The following is a 14,585-nucleotide window of genomic DNA, read 5'->3' as shown; positions in this document are numbered from 1 at the left end:
ACTTGTGCTGTCCCAGCTTCCAAGAGCCAAAATAGCCCCACTTCAGCTGCCTCTATTACAGTGGGCAGGAGCGGGGGAGCTGAGCTCGAGATGTGGACCACCGGACCATACTTGTAGAACCACTGATCTAAGAAGAGCCGCCATGTGGCTTCTTAGATTTAAAAGGCAGAGCCAGCGCTCTGCACAAACCAGGATCAGCTGATTTCCAGCTCAGCGGGCGCAGTCTCACATGGCATTACTTTTTAAATCTAAGACAACATGCGTGGCTCTTACTAAGTTCAAAAGAGAGAAGAGCAGTAGGGTCTCGTGGAGGGGGTGTGGGCGGAGGGGACCACTTGCATGCTGCTGCTTTACCAGCACAGCTCCCAGACTACCTGCCCACCAGAGAAGAGGGCCAGAAGTCATGCACTACTTCCCACTGCTCCTATTGGCTGGGTTCCAGTGCAGCGGGAAAAATCTTCAGGAAGGTCCCTCAACACTTGCGTTCCCCTGGGAGAAAGAGTGGGGAGGGGAAACAGCAGTGCAACACTGCTTCTAGCTGCACTGCTGTTTCTGGGACATTTTCAGTGTTTACGGGGGCACCGGGACAAGAGATTGAAATTAGAAACTCTCCTGGATTTTCCAGGACGTATGGTCAGTGTATCTAATACCCCCACTTCCACTTGTAGTCTGTGGGCATATTCTAATATATTTCTAGACAATCTCTTGCAGGTGTCTGTAATCAGATGAGTAGATATGTACAAAGAGTTAGGTTATGCGGGATATTCCAAAAGATTTTTTTTCCACATGATAGTGGGGAAAAGTCAATGATCTATGCAGTGATGCAGATTCCTGCCAAAGCTGTAAAAATATTTTAAGGCTTTGTCTATACTGGCATTTTCACAACTAAAAATTCTGCCAGTCAGGGGTTTGAAAAAACACCCTCTTAAATGACAAAAATTTAGCAACAAGAACCACCACCACAGACAGTGCTTTATCATTGGGAACCATTCTGCTGGTGAGCAAGATGTCATTTTTCACTGGAAGTGGTTTTATTTTGTTGCTGGGAGAGCTCTCTCCTGGCAATAAAGAATGACCACAAACACAACGTACAAGGGCACAGCTGCAGTGGCAGAACTGTGACATTGTAAGGTGTGAAATGTAGACATATCCTAAACTAGGAATTACAGGTAACTAGATGGTTTACTATGGCTATGTCTACACTGCAGAGTTTTGTCACCAAAAGACATGCCATTTTAATTAAAGCATTTAAATTAAACTAGTGTTGCATGGCCACACTATGCTCCTTGTATCAGCAGAGTGCATCCAATTATCAGCTCTTGTATCAACACACAAAGCAGTGTATTGCGGGCATGGATGATCAGTGCAGCTAGGGCTGGGAAATGAAGAGTAATGTTAGTTTGAACCAAGGGGTATGGTTGGAACTAACTCGTCCCGGTGTGCACTTTCACTTTCGAAACAGCTGGCATTTGGAGTAACATGCTGGCGAGATTATGCTAATGAAGCACAGGATATTTAAACCCCCGCTTCATTGACTATTTCAAATGCCTACATTTGCATCCCTAGTTTGAACTAGGGTGCAAGTGTAGATATACCCTCAGAGTGTCAGGAGCTTGGTCCCCTCCCTGGCTCTGCATTGCTCAGCTCCTGCCCGCGGCCCTCATTTCACGAGGAGTAATGGTAGTTCAAACTAGGAAGCCTAGTTCGAACTACCTAGTTCGTGCCCCGTGTAGCCGCGCTGCACGGGGTTCGAACCAGCGGGGTTTTAAAAATGGCGGCTCCCCGCTTATGCAAATGAAGCCCGGGAAATTCAAATCCCGGGCTTCATTTGCAAGTGCGGTATGCCTACATTACCCCGCTAGTTCGAACTAGCGGGGTAGTGTAGACATACCCCAGTCCTTAAGTCGGGGGAGGGGGACACTCCCAACATCAGCCCCTGACTCCCATCCTGGATCTGTACAGTACAATAGTCTCACTCTCTCACACACAACTGCCCCTGCCTGCCTCTGATATCCTAGACCTGGAAAGGGCAGGAGCATTCCACATTGATGAGTTGCTCTTTGTTCCTGGAGGAGAGCAGCTGTCAGAACTTCACAAACCTTTGAAAAGGGAGGTGTGCATGCCTTCAAGGCAGCCAAGTTTAAAACAGTGAGCACAGCAGTTGTGGCAGGCAGTGTGGGATACTGGGGGAGGCCAGTTCTGGTGATATAATGAATAGCAGTATGTACACTGATACTTTATCATTTTAACTTTGCTGCAAAAAGCCTTATGTTTTTCATCAAAATGGTTTTCTTTTGTTACTAAACTGAAGAGTTTTGTCATAAAAAATGGCATTGCAGCATGTACACCTCCACTGTTTTGCCACAAAAAGCTGCCTTTTTGCGGATAAAATTTTGCTGGATACACAAGGCCTACGCAAGAAAGTTACATGGACATTTTCCTTCTGGTTATTTGATGGGAGCTACAATATATTTGACTTGCACAAAGAACAGATTGCTTTACCCATATATTAGAAACAGAACAGTCAAGGGTTGGAATCTGATTAAAATGAAGCCTCACTTAGGAAGTGGAATGATACGGCCGGGGGATCAAAGCAAGCTGAGGCCATTGCTTCGCTTACCCTGCTGCTGTTGGTGAGTGCAGGGGTAGAGACAGACCCCTACTCCTGGCGCCAGCCCCACTAGTCTCATGGGCCACATTGCTTGGGGGAGGGCAAAGAGGCAGACTGGGGACAGAGCAAGGGTAGGGGAAAGGCAGGAGAGGGTGGAGCAAAGGTGGTGAAGAGGAGAGAAATAGGGCACACACAGCAGGGGCAGGGAGAGGCAGAGCAGAGGCAGGAAAGGTAAGTCTTGGGGCAAAGGTGGGTTGTCCCAGTCCTTCCCAGGGAGGGTGTGTGTGTGCCATGTAGCTAGTAGTCTCTCTCTGAGAGACTTTGGTGAGACCAGTTTCAGTGAAGTATACAGGTCAGAATCTATCCTGGAGAAGATCTAGGGGTGTAACTGGAAGAGAAGAAATCTATACAGTAGTTGCAGATGAAGCTTTCAGTGAGTTCTGACATGGAGAAAAGGAAAAGTAGTCAACAACTGCACAGATAACATGTGATCAAGAGTGAGTTTTTTTAAGAGGAAGAGACTAAATATGTTTATACTGTGAGGGACTTATTTTTGGCATAGTTAGGATGACATTGTGTCTTGGCTGGGAGCCTTGCTGACTCCTTGGGTTCTCAGCTCCTCACTTTCTGCTAGGAACATGACAGATACCCAGACTCTGGGTGCAGATCTCCTTGCTGGGAGCCCAGTTGTCCCACAGGCTCTTGGTTCCCTAATGGGAGCTTGGCAGCTGACCACAGTCCAAGTTCAGTTCTCCCTGCTAGAGGTGAGAAGCCCTAGGAGGCAGCTGGGCTTCCCATGGGAAGCTATGCACAGTTGAGAGCCCTGGTTCTCCATGTCCACTGCCCCTCTTCAGTTGGTGGAAGCACTCCTGTGAGGATATGCACTACCAACAGAAGGAGGGTATTATGGGCCATCAGCCATTGCAGTAAATACTGAGGCAGCTGTAAGCTGAACTAATATAGGTTGATCTAAGTGTGTAGCTATGCCCTAAGGTTTCGTCTACATAAGGAAATTTAGATAGGATAACTGTTGTTTAGGGGGTGTGAAAAATCCACGTTCCTGAGTGAGGCATGAAAACCAACCTAACCCTCAGTTTACACAATGCTAGGTTGACAGAAGAATTCTCCCATTGACCTTGCAACCACCTCTCAGACAAGAGAAGCTCTCCCTTTGGCATAGTTGTGTGTAGAGTGTTGTCTACACACTGAAGCACTACAACAGTGCAGCTGCAGCACGCTGCTGCAATGTTTTATGGGTTGACAAGTCCTGTGTACCTGTCCCAGACATAAAGAAGAGTTCCGTGGTCTCTCTTATCAACAGAAATTGGTCCAATTAAAATATTATCTCACCCAGTCTGTCTTAACTCTGATTTACCGAACATCTTCAAGAGTAAGTATTGGCAAATCTGCTTTAAAATGGTAGGTGAGCATGACAAGTAACTGCCTAACTCTTTAGGTAATAGATTTTACTTTGTTTTGTCATCAAAATAGCTCCTTTTAAACACTTACCTGATGATTGTGTCCATGCTGATTCCTGGCTGCATACTGACAATGGTACCAATAAAGGTTTGTGCCTGAGATTCCAGAAATGCTCTTTCAGCACAGGTATGCATTCCAAATAGCTCTGGGGAATCAGTGTCTGGCAGAGACTCTAAATAGGCTCTACAGTCTTGTAAGCTATCTGTGGCAGACACGGGTCTATATATCTGTAAAATAAATGACCAATATTTTATTTCCCTACTCAGTGAATGGCTGTTTACTGCAAAAAAGGTTTTACGTATATAACCTTTCTTCAAGGTTACTTATATAGTCCCAAAAGGTATGCTTTTCTAAAAGATTCCTGAAACTCAGTAGTGGGAATATACAATTGGAAGAAGAATGGAATTATACTGAAAGAGAAGCAGGAGGCCCAAGGAGATGGGGGTCTGGGCACACAGTACATGCGGGGAGATGGCAGAGGCAGAAGGATCTGAGGAGTGCTCAGTTGTTTCCATGGCGACTCTCCCCAATCTTCCTTGAATGTTTTGGAGGAGCGAATGGAGACTTGATGAGCCATTGCTGGGGTAGGAATGGTGCGGGGCACCCACAGAGCTGTGACCTGAGTGGGGCTGCAGCTTATAGAGCTCCACAAGACACACTTGGGGGTGCTGCACTCCCCACTCAGGTCACAGCTGCAGGCACTTCTCCACTCTAGCCTGGAGAGCTGTATTATTGACCAGGTAAATCAAACATTCAGGCTTTCCAGCTGGGTGAGTATTCCCATCTGTATTGTACCCTGAACCCTGTGGGATTCACACTGGGCACAGCTCTCCCTGAGCTAGCTGCAGCCACATGAAAAACAAACAAACCCCAAACGCTCCATCAGGGATTCCAAGTTGCTGAAGAATCCCCTGAACGAGAGGTCTACAACCAACTGTCCCTCTGTTGCTCCTGCTTAGCAAGGCACTCTCTGGTCCCAGGCTCCCCTGCACTCCCACTGGCACTGGGATGGTCTGGCAGATCACAGTGTTATAGCTGGGTCTGTTGCGGGATAGTAGAGAGACAAGGGGAAAAAGGGGTGAGGTTAAATCTTTTAGTGGATGAACTTCTGTTGAGAGAGACATGCTTTTGAGACACACAGAGCTCTTCCTCAGGTCTGGAAAACTTAACTCAGCCAGTCAAAGCTAAATTCAAGATGGAGTGTATTTAGCTTTGACACTAAGCTTCCCAGACCTGCAGAAGACCTCTCTGTAAGTTGGAAAGCTTGTCTCTCTCATCAACAGAAGTAAGGTAAGAAAAGTCGTTGCTTCGCACCCCTGCTGTTGTCTCTCTGGGATAAAAATTATTTGGTTTGTTATAAATTATACAATTATCAAGATGAATCAAGAATGATAATTCCACCAAGCGACCCAACTATCTAGAGCAGTGGTCCCCAACCTTTTGGGGCTGCTGGGTGTCCGGGGGTAAGGGCCGCACATGCGCCAGGCACCCAGGACCTGGGGCACAAGAATGGTTTGGGCCGACCCTGGTCACTCAGCGAGTGCATATAAATGCCCCAGCAGGTACCATGGCGCCCGCGGGCAATGTGTTGGGGACCACTGATCTAGAGGTAGCTTTCCAAGCCACCCAGCTATGTAGAAGTTGCTTTCATAATGGGTGGTTGCACTTTTGATTTAACCTTTTCTGGCTAAAGTCTTTTGAATTTAGTGTGTGCAAAACCCCTTCCAGTGAATCTAATGCATTGGCTTGTGCTGCCAGTTTCTGCTGCTTTGCATATATAGAAAGCTTTTTGTTTAAGTTAAATCTCCTTTATGGAGCACTCTCTCTCTTAAAACACTGTCTTTAATGTATCTTTGACCAGTCTCTGTCAGCTCACCAAAATCACAAGTCTAACTGAGTCCCTTTAATTCTATGACACATTGCTCTGTGGTATCATCAATTTTGTGTGTGCAAGTAAAAATATTCTCTCTCTTTCTAAGATAGTCCTCACATTTAGTTAATATATTATTTAACTTCATGCTTTCACCTTATTCAGACTTAAAGTTGTTATACATTTATATATAACCCTTCCTCCCCAACAATATGCAAAAAGACAGATGATTGCACTTTACCATTTTCTCCCCTGCCTGTATACAATTCAAACCTCTTGGAATTTTTTCCAGCTCTCTATAACATTGCCTGACAATTGCAAACTGTATAGAGTTTGCAACATATTTATTTTGGGCTTTCTTTCCTTCTTAAATGTATCAAAGTACTACTGTTCTCATAAAATATGTACAAAAGCCTTTGTTGTTCTTCCTTTGTTACATGTTCCACTTTCCTCTGTTTTCGGTATCAAACATAGGGTTAACCTAAAAATTACTGCACTATATTTCTCATTTGGCATTTCTGACATGATGGAGGTCATTAAACAGGCCCACCAACATGGGGGAGTAAAGGAGGCAGATGTGGTGGCCGGAACCACGGACCCTTGAAATCACTACCACCAGAGTACTGTATGCTCTGTCAGGCTCTGAGAGGTGGGTGCAGCACACGTCAGGCAGCGTGGAAAGCTGTCTGTCCTCAGCCCCACCCTTTCTGCATGAGGTCCTGCCCCTTCCAGGAGCACAGAGCCCCCTTCCACGTTTGCCCAGGGGCCCGCAGAGGCTGTTGGCTCCCCTGCCAGTGAATGACAAAGGCATAAACTTTTAGTAGAAAACTAGACAATGTCCACAGTACACTGCTGTATAGACATCTACCCTGTGCTCCCCCTCTGCCTCCAGGGCATGTCTCAAAATTCCCATATTCATAATGCTGTCATTTATGAGGGAGCCTCTCTAAATTATACCTTTTCACAAACATCTCTCTGCAATGCAGGGATCTGGCAGCTTTTAGTGTCAGTGTCTATTCTAAGAACACCAAAGGTATGTCTAGACTACAGGGATTTTTTGAAAAAAGTGGCCTTTTAAAAAAAAATCTTTACCTATGTCTAGACTGCTGCAGCGTTCTGTTGACAGTAAATTGAAAAAACGTGGCAGTTTTGTTGATTGCAGAAAAGAAAGAGTTACCTTGTGCAGTAACGGTGGTTCTTCGAGATGTATCCCCGTGGATGCTCCACTCTGAGTGCTGGTGCGTCCTTGCTCCAGTAACCAGAGACTTTTTCTAGTAGTTTCTGCCGTGCCGCGCACGTGCCATGGCACCCTCTGGTGCCGTTGGAGTCCGTTGGGCGTGCACGCGCGACCCCCTCCGTTCCTTCTTTACCTGCTAGAGTATTAGGCTCCAAGCAGGGGAAGGAGGGAGGGTAGTGGAGCACCCTTGGGGACACATCTCGAAGAACCACCGTGACTGCACAAGGTGAGTAACTCTTTCTTCTTCTTCGAGTGGTCCCCGTGGGTGCTCCACTCTGGGTGACTACAGAGTGGTTGTCGGCTCGTGGAGGTGGGTTTGGAGCCGTGTGGTAGTCACTGTAGATAGAACTGCGTGTCCCACCACCATAGAAGTTGCAACTGAAGAAGAAAGTGCGTAGTGTTATGCAAACGTGTGGCCAGATGACCAGGTGGCGGCATTGCAGATGTCTTACAGAGGAACATTGTTAAGGAAGGCAGTTGTGGAGGACATCGCTCTTGTGGAATGAGCCGTTATGGATTCAGATAGGTACTTACCATGTAACTCGTAACAAGTTCGTATACAGGAAGTGATCTATTTTGAAATTCTTTGAGATGAGACTGCCTGTCCATTAGACCACTCAGTGTAGGAGAGGAACAGTCTAGGTGAAGCATGCCAAGGCTTGGTGTGGTCCAGGTAAAAGGCCAGTGCCCTGCGGACATCGAGCGTGTGCCATGCGGCATGAACTGGATCAGTGTGTGATTTTGGAAAGAAGGCAGGTAAGTGTATAGGTTCATTAACATGGAAGGGGGAAGGTACTTTGGGGAGGAACTTCGGGTGGGGTCAAAGTATTACTCTATCCTTAGTAAATACCATGTAAGGAGGATCAGCCATCAGGGCCGCAAGTTCACTCACCCTCCTGCTGGAGGTTATAGTAACCAGAAAGGACACTTTCATGGATAAGTGAGACCACTCATGGGTGGTTAATGGTTCGAATGGTGGTTTTGTCAGGCTTTTAAGAACGTGGTTTAGAACCCAGATGGGAGCTGGTGGTCGGACCGGTAAGAAGGTGTTCTGCAAGCCTTTAAGGAAGCGTCTAGTCAAAGCGTTAGTGAGGAAGGAAGTGCCATCGATAGGGTGGCGAAAAGCCGCTAAGGCTGCTGCATGTACCCTGACTATACTAAGAGCAAGACCCGATTGCTTGAGGGATAGTAGGTAATCCACCAAAATAGGGATAGGGACAGAAGCCGGACATGTTGTGTGTAAGTTGTTACACCAGTGAACAAATCTATTCCACTTATATAGGTCAGATTTTCTGGTGGAGAATCTTCTACTATTAATCAGTATCTCTTTCACCAGTTCCGAACAGGTAATCTTGGCATCCTGGAGCCATGGAGGAGCCAGGTGTGGAGGTGAAGTTTGCAAAGGTTCGGATGGAAGGTCGTTCCATGGTTCTGTGAGAGGAGGTCGTGATGGAGCGGGAATGGAAACGGATTCGTCGCCGCCATCCTGTGAAGGTAAGGGTACCGCGTCTCTCTGGGTCACACAGGTGCCACTAGTATAACTCGAGCCTGATCTGCCCTCATCTTGTTGAGGACTCTGTGCAATAGAGGGAATGGGGGAAAAGCATAAAGAAGATGAGCGCTCCACAAAATGGAGAACGCGTCTCTGAGGGAGTGTTTCCCCAAGGCCGATCTGGAACAATAGAGGTGGCACTTTCTGTTGTTCTTTGTGGCGAAGAGATCTATGTCCAGTTGTCCCCACCGAAGAAAGAGTGGGGTGAGGACATGGCTGTCTATCTCCCATTCGTGTTGGTCATGAACGTGCGGCTGAGGGTGTCTGCTGTGATGTTGAGCACCCCTGGAAGATAGGAGGCCACCGGGGTGACATGATGAGCTAGGCACCAATTCCAGAACCTAATGTCTTCTGTGCACAGGGATGGCAAGCGGGCACCGCCTTGGCAATTGATATAGTACATGCAGGTGGTGTTGTCTGCCATGATAGTGATGGATTTGTGTGCTATGAGCTCTGTGAAATGCTGGCACGCATATCTGACTGCTCGCAACTCGAGGAAGTTTATATGGAAAGTCTGTTCCATGAGCGACCATTTGCCCTGTGTTGTGACATTCCCTAAATGGGCTCCCCAACCCAAAAGGGAAGCATCTGACGTCAGTGTAAGTATAGGTGGAGGACTCTGGAGGGGAATGCCTTCTAACATGTTTTGTGGGACCGTCCACCAATGGAGAGAGTGGAGAATGAGAGGTGGAATAGATACCATTTTGGAGAGTTGATCTCTGGAAGGTTTGTAAGCTGCTGCCAACCAGGATTGTAGGCCTCTCATGTGAAGTCTGGCTAGTTTGACTACATACATTGTAGATGCCATATGGCCTAGAATCTTGAGACATTGATGGACTGGCATGGTAGGAGCTGCGCATGTGGTAGTGATCAGGTTGCGAATGGTGGTGAACCTGTACTCGGGTAAGGTGGGCCTTGCTGCTACCGTGTTAAGGTAGGCACCTATAAATTCCAGCCTCTGAGTAGGGATTAGAGAGGATTTTGCATAGTTTATATGAAAGCCAAGGTTCATCAGAAGGCATATCGTAGTATCGGTCATGGCCTTGGCTTCTATGAAGGAAGAGTCCTTTATGAGGCAATCGTCCAAATATGGGTATATCATGACTCCTTGATGCCGGAGGGCAGCCATTACAACTGCCAGGGTTTTGGAAAACACTCTTGGAGCAGTCGAGAGGCCAAAGGGGAGCACTCGGTATTGATAATGCCGAGTCCCCACCGTGAAACGTAGGAAACGCCTGTGAGCTGGATGTATCGTGACATGAAAGTAGGCATCCTGAAGGTTGGGAGCCAAAAGCTGGAGATCTATGTTCAGTTCTCCCCACTGAAGAAAGAGTGGGGTGAGGACATGACTCCCTTGGTCGAGAGTGGGGATGATCGTTGCTAAAGTTACCATTTTGAAGCAGTGGTAGGCAATGTATTTGTTCAGCCGCCTCAAATCCAGTATGGGATGCCACCCTCCATTCTTCTTCTGGGTTAGGAAGTAAGTTGAGTAGAATCCCCGACCCTGGTATGGTGGTGGAACTGGTTCTATGGCACCCAGTTGCAGGAGATGAGAAACCTCTTGATTGAGAAGGGTTTCATGAGATGGGTCCTTGAAGAGGGACGAGGTAGGAGGGTGGGTGGGAGGACGGGAAGTAAATGGGATAGCGTAGCCATATTGGATCAATTCCAGAACCCATTTCTTCGATGTAATGAGGGCCCATTGATGAAGAAAGGCCTGCAGAGAGTGGTGGAATTGAAGCATATCGGTCCTGGGTGACAGAAGAATGGCTTCCTGGCTCTTAACCTGTCTTTCAAACTTGCTGCTTGTTTGCAGGCTGGTTGGTAGACGAGTGCTGTTACTGTTGGCGTTGCGGCCTACGGCGTTGAGGCTTTGGTCTCTGATGGAAGTCGTATCTGGATTGGTGTTGTCTGAATGGCTCTCTGGGGCATTGGTAAAACTGGTACCTAGTCCTCTTGAAGGGAGGAGTGTACATACCCAAAGTTCTAAGAGTGCTTCGGGAATCCTTCATAAAGTGCAAAATTTCATCTGTTTTATCAGAGAATAGGGTAGCCTTATCAAAAGGTAAATCCTCTACCATTTGTTGCAAATCTCTTGGAACCCCCAATGATTGGAACCTGCGGAGGACGATGGCAGACGCTGTAATGCGAGCCACGGTGTCTGCTACGTCCATAGCTGACTATAAAGCTGTACGGTCGTTATTATGGCCTTCTTGCATAACACTGAGTAAGGTCGGTCTCTTATGTTCCGGAAGATGGGGAAGAAGGTCCTGTAATTTAGAGTAGTTGGCATGGTTGTAGTCAGCAAGCATCGCAGTGTAGTTAGATGCCCTGAGAAGTAGAGTAGCTGACGTATAAACTTTACAACACATGATATCTACCTTCTTATGGAGTCTGTCCTGTGGGGTATTTCTGAAGTTTGGTTGTTTACCCTTATGACAAACAGAGTCTACCACTAATGAATTCGGAGGGGGACGGTTAAACAAAAAATCCATGTTCCTGGGAGCAATAAAATATTTGCGGTCTGCTCTTTTGTTCATTGGCGCAATGGAGGCCGAAGTCTGCCAGATGATATCGGCTGGGTCCATGATAGCCTCATCCATGGGGATGGCTATTCTGGAGGCAACTGGAGGTTGCAATGTATGGAGAAGTTGATACTGTTTGACTTGGACCTCCTGGAGATCTCGTTCCTGTGCCAAGGCCACTCTTTTAAACAGGTCCTGGAATATCCTAGTGTCATCGCCAAGAGGTGGGACTTCGGCCGCAATTGCCTCATCCAGGGAGGACAATGAGTTGTATAAGGGGGATCTGTCCTCCACTTTGGAGAGGTAGTCCTGAATGTCTGAGTGATTCGGAGAAGTTGGCTCAGTGACTGCAGCGGTAGTGGTTGGTGAGGCTGGTGGTGGCCTTAAAATTGTGGAAAGCGCATGGTGGTGGTTCCTCTTGGGCTGTGGCTCCCAGGGTTGCCATTGGGTGGCATATGGTGGAGGAGGCTAAGCATATTGTTGTGGTGGTGGAGGAGGAGGGTATGCATATTGTAACATGGTAGGCTGCCAGGAAGGTGGCCTGGGCGCCAGGCTTGAGTGTTGAGATGAGAATCTGCTCCTTGACCCGGTGCCTGCATCACTGGAAGAATGACAAGCCACAGAAGAATGTGGAGAGCGCACATAAATGTGGAGAGCGGGACAGAGGGACCCGGTGTAGGTGGTGCCAAAGGAGTATGGCTTCGCGCCGGGGAGCGGTAACGTCTGCGGTTGTCTCTCGGTGCTGAACGGTGCCGTTTCTGTGGTGCCGAGACTGATGCAGGTGCTGGCAATGGTGTGGGTGCGGGGGCATATTAGGAACTGGAGGCATTGTCGTACCATGGGAAACGTGGGTGCTGCGGGTAGAAATGGTACCATGATGTGCGTTGGTGCCGAATGTTCCATCGGGGGGGCATCAGTGCATGGCTTCTTAGATGGTGCCACTTTACTATGATGCTTTGGTGCCGGGTGGTCAGATCCGTGGGCAGTCAGAACGGACGGAGTCGCAGGTGGCTCCGGTGCCATAGATCGCGCTGCCGACGATCTTTGTCTCGGCTCTGAGTGGGCTCTTTTATGCGCCCCCATTGACTTATGTGGTGGCGTGCTGGAAGTCCCAGGTTTATCCCCAGTGCTGACCTGTGTGGCTGTCGGTGCCGAGAGTAGCAAGGGAGTTGGAGAAAGGCCTGTTTTTGAGGCCGTGCAGCCAGAGAGGGTAGAGGGATGATCTTTTTCCATACTCTTGCTCTGCGATGCCATTTTTGAAGTTGCTGGAGAGTCGTCAGAAGGTGGTCGAAGGGACTTCTTGTACAGAAGCGTTTTAAGCCTGTTAGCTTGGTCACGACGCGCTGTCACAGTGAGTCTGGAGCAATGTGGGCACTTTTGAGTCTGGTGTGACTCACCCAGACACTTAATGCACTTAGCGTGCCCGTCAGACATGGCATCGCGTCACGGCATGACTCGCACCTCTTAAAGCTGTGTGAACCGGGCATGAGGCACTTGGAAAAAAAGCGGCGAACTGCGACAAGAAAAATTTTTTTTTTAAACTAACTGGGTAAGAGAAGAGGGCTAAAAAACTTGGATTGTGAGGAAAGCTGAGGGATCAACAGGGAAATTGTCTATTTTTTAAACAGAAAACAAGGAGAACTGAAGGCTCCATCTACTGCCGAGGACAGTAGAGAAGAAACTGAGGAGGCCGCACCGCACGCATGCCCAACAAACTCCAATGGCACTAGATGGCACCATGGCGCGTGTGCAGCGCGGCAGAAACTACTAGAAAAAAGTAGTCTGAACTACCTAGTTCGTGCCACGTGTAGCCGCGGGCACGGAGTCCGAACTAGCGGACATTTAAAAATGGCGGCGCCCGGCAACATGCAAATGAAGCCCGGGAAATTCAAATCTCGGGCTTCATTTGCAACTCCGGTTGACTACATTACCACCCTAGTTTGAACTAGGGTGGTAGTGTAGACATACCCCCAGAGTGGAGCACCCACGGGGACCATTTGAAGAAGAACCTCGTTTTACGAGGAATAATGCCTTTTTTCAAAAATGCTCATGAAAAAAGGCGCTATGTAATGCAAACTGTGCTTTTTCGAAAGAGAGCATCTAGACTGCCTGAGTGCTCTCTTTCGAAAAAGCAGCTTGCTTTTTTGAAAGTACTGATTGTAGACTTGACACTCTTTTTCGAAAGAGGCTTTTTTGAAAGTATCTTTCGAAAAAGCCTCGTTCGAAAAAGGCGTGCAGCCTAGACATAGCCCAACACAGTTTTCAGTGCTGTGATGGGACTCAGTCACAGAAGACCCTTTTGGGATGTTACTGGTGTACTGACAAAGCCTCTGACACTCGCCTCCTTGCTTTCTGGGGCTTCTCACCACCCTGTCCTGCTGGGACAGATCTCCTGGTCTCTCTCAGGCAAGGCACAGAGCTGAGATCACCCTCTTCCCTGCCAAAGAGCAATACAGACACTGAGTCTCTTAAGGTCTGAGGAGAATGCAGTTTTGGCCACAGCTTCCAGGGAAACCACTCCCCAAATGGGATCAGAACCCCAAATAAATCATTCAGGTAAGTCCCCTTTAACAATGAAAGGAGGATATACACACTGATTGCTCCCCCAAATGATAATTATTTACACTGGGCTTGATAGTAAGAAAGAGTTGCTCACCTTGTGCAGTAATGGAGGTTATTTGGGATGGTTGTCCCTGTGGGTGCTCCAACTTAGGAGTCTGGGATGCCTCTGCACCTCTAGTCAGAGAATTTAGGTAGTAGTGCTCTTGGTAGGCTGTGCATGTGGGGTAGACAGCATGCACCAGTGTGGCTACTCCGCATATGCAGCCAACTGTCCCTTCAGTTCTTTCTCTGTCCCAGAAATGGATGGTTCCGAAGCAGAGGTAGGGTGGGTGGTGGAGCATCCACAAGGAGGACCATCTTGAAGAAGCTCTGTTGCTGTACAAGGTGACCAACCCTCTTTTCTTCTTTGAGAAGTGTCCCTGTTGGTGCTCCACCTTAGGTGACTGAGTACTTGTGCTCAAAGGAGAGAGCTTCAGTTGGTCACTGTTATGCACAGTAGCTAATATTGTCTAGCCAAATTGTGTGTTGTGAGACAGATAAGTTTCAAGTGCATAGTGCTTCATAAATGTATGGACAGAGGATCATGGGCAGATCTATAAATGTCCACGAGAGGTATGTGGTGCAGGTAAGCTATAGATGCCACCATTGCTCTTGTAGAATGTGCATGTAGCTGTAATGGAGAGTCCTGCCTAAAGATGCAGTAGGCCAGTTTGGTGCCATCCGCAATTCATCTGGACAGCCTTTGAGTA

General features: G+C 47.8%; 1 protein-coding gene across 1 annotated transcript in view; it reads right to left on the bottom strand.

The window, feature by feature from the left end:
* The window catches only part of DNAH14 (dynein axonemal heavy chain 14), a 605,515-nt gene that overhangs the window by 26,572 nt on the left and 564,358 nt on the right, over window positions 1-14,585 (bottom strand). The window contains exon 80 of the mRNA XM_075925276.2: window positions 4,121-4,317. Within this exon, the coding sequence (XP_075781391.2) occupies window positions 4,121-4,317 (197 nt within the window). The remainder of the gene's footprint in view (window positions 1-4,120; window positions 4,318-14,585) is intronic.

The sequence above is a fragment of the Pelodiscus sinensis genome, chromosome 3 (assembly GCF_052426305.1).
Source record: "Pelodiscus sinensis isolate ZL-2025 chromosome 3, ASM5242630v1, whole genome shotgun sequence".
NCBI classification, from domain to species: Eukaryota; Metazoa; Chordata; order Testudines; family Trionychidae; genus Pelodiscus; species Pelodiscus sinensis.
Note: the sequence above shows the minus strand (reverse complement) of the source record. Positions and strands in the feature narration are given on the sequence as shown.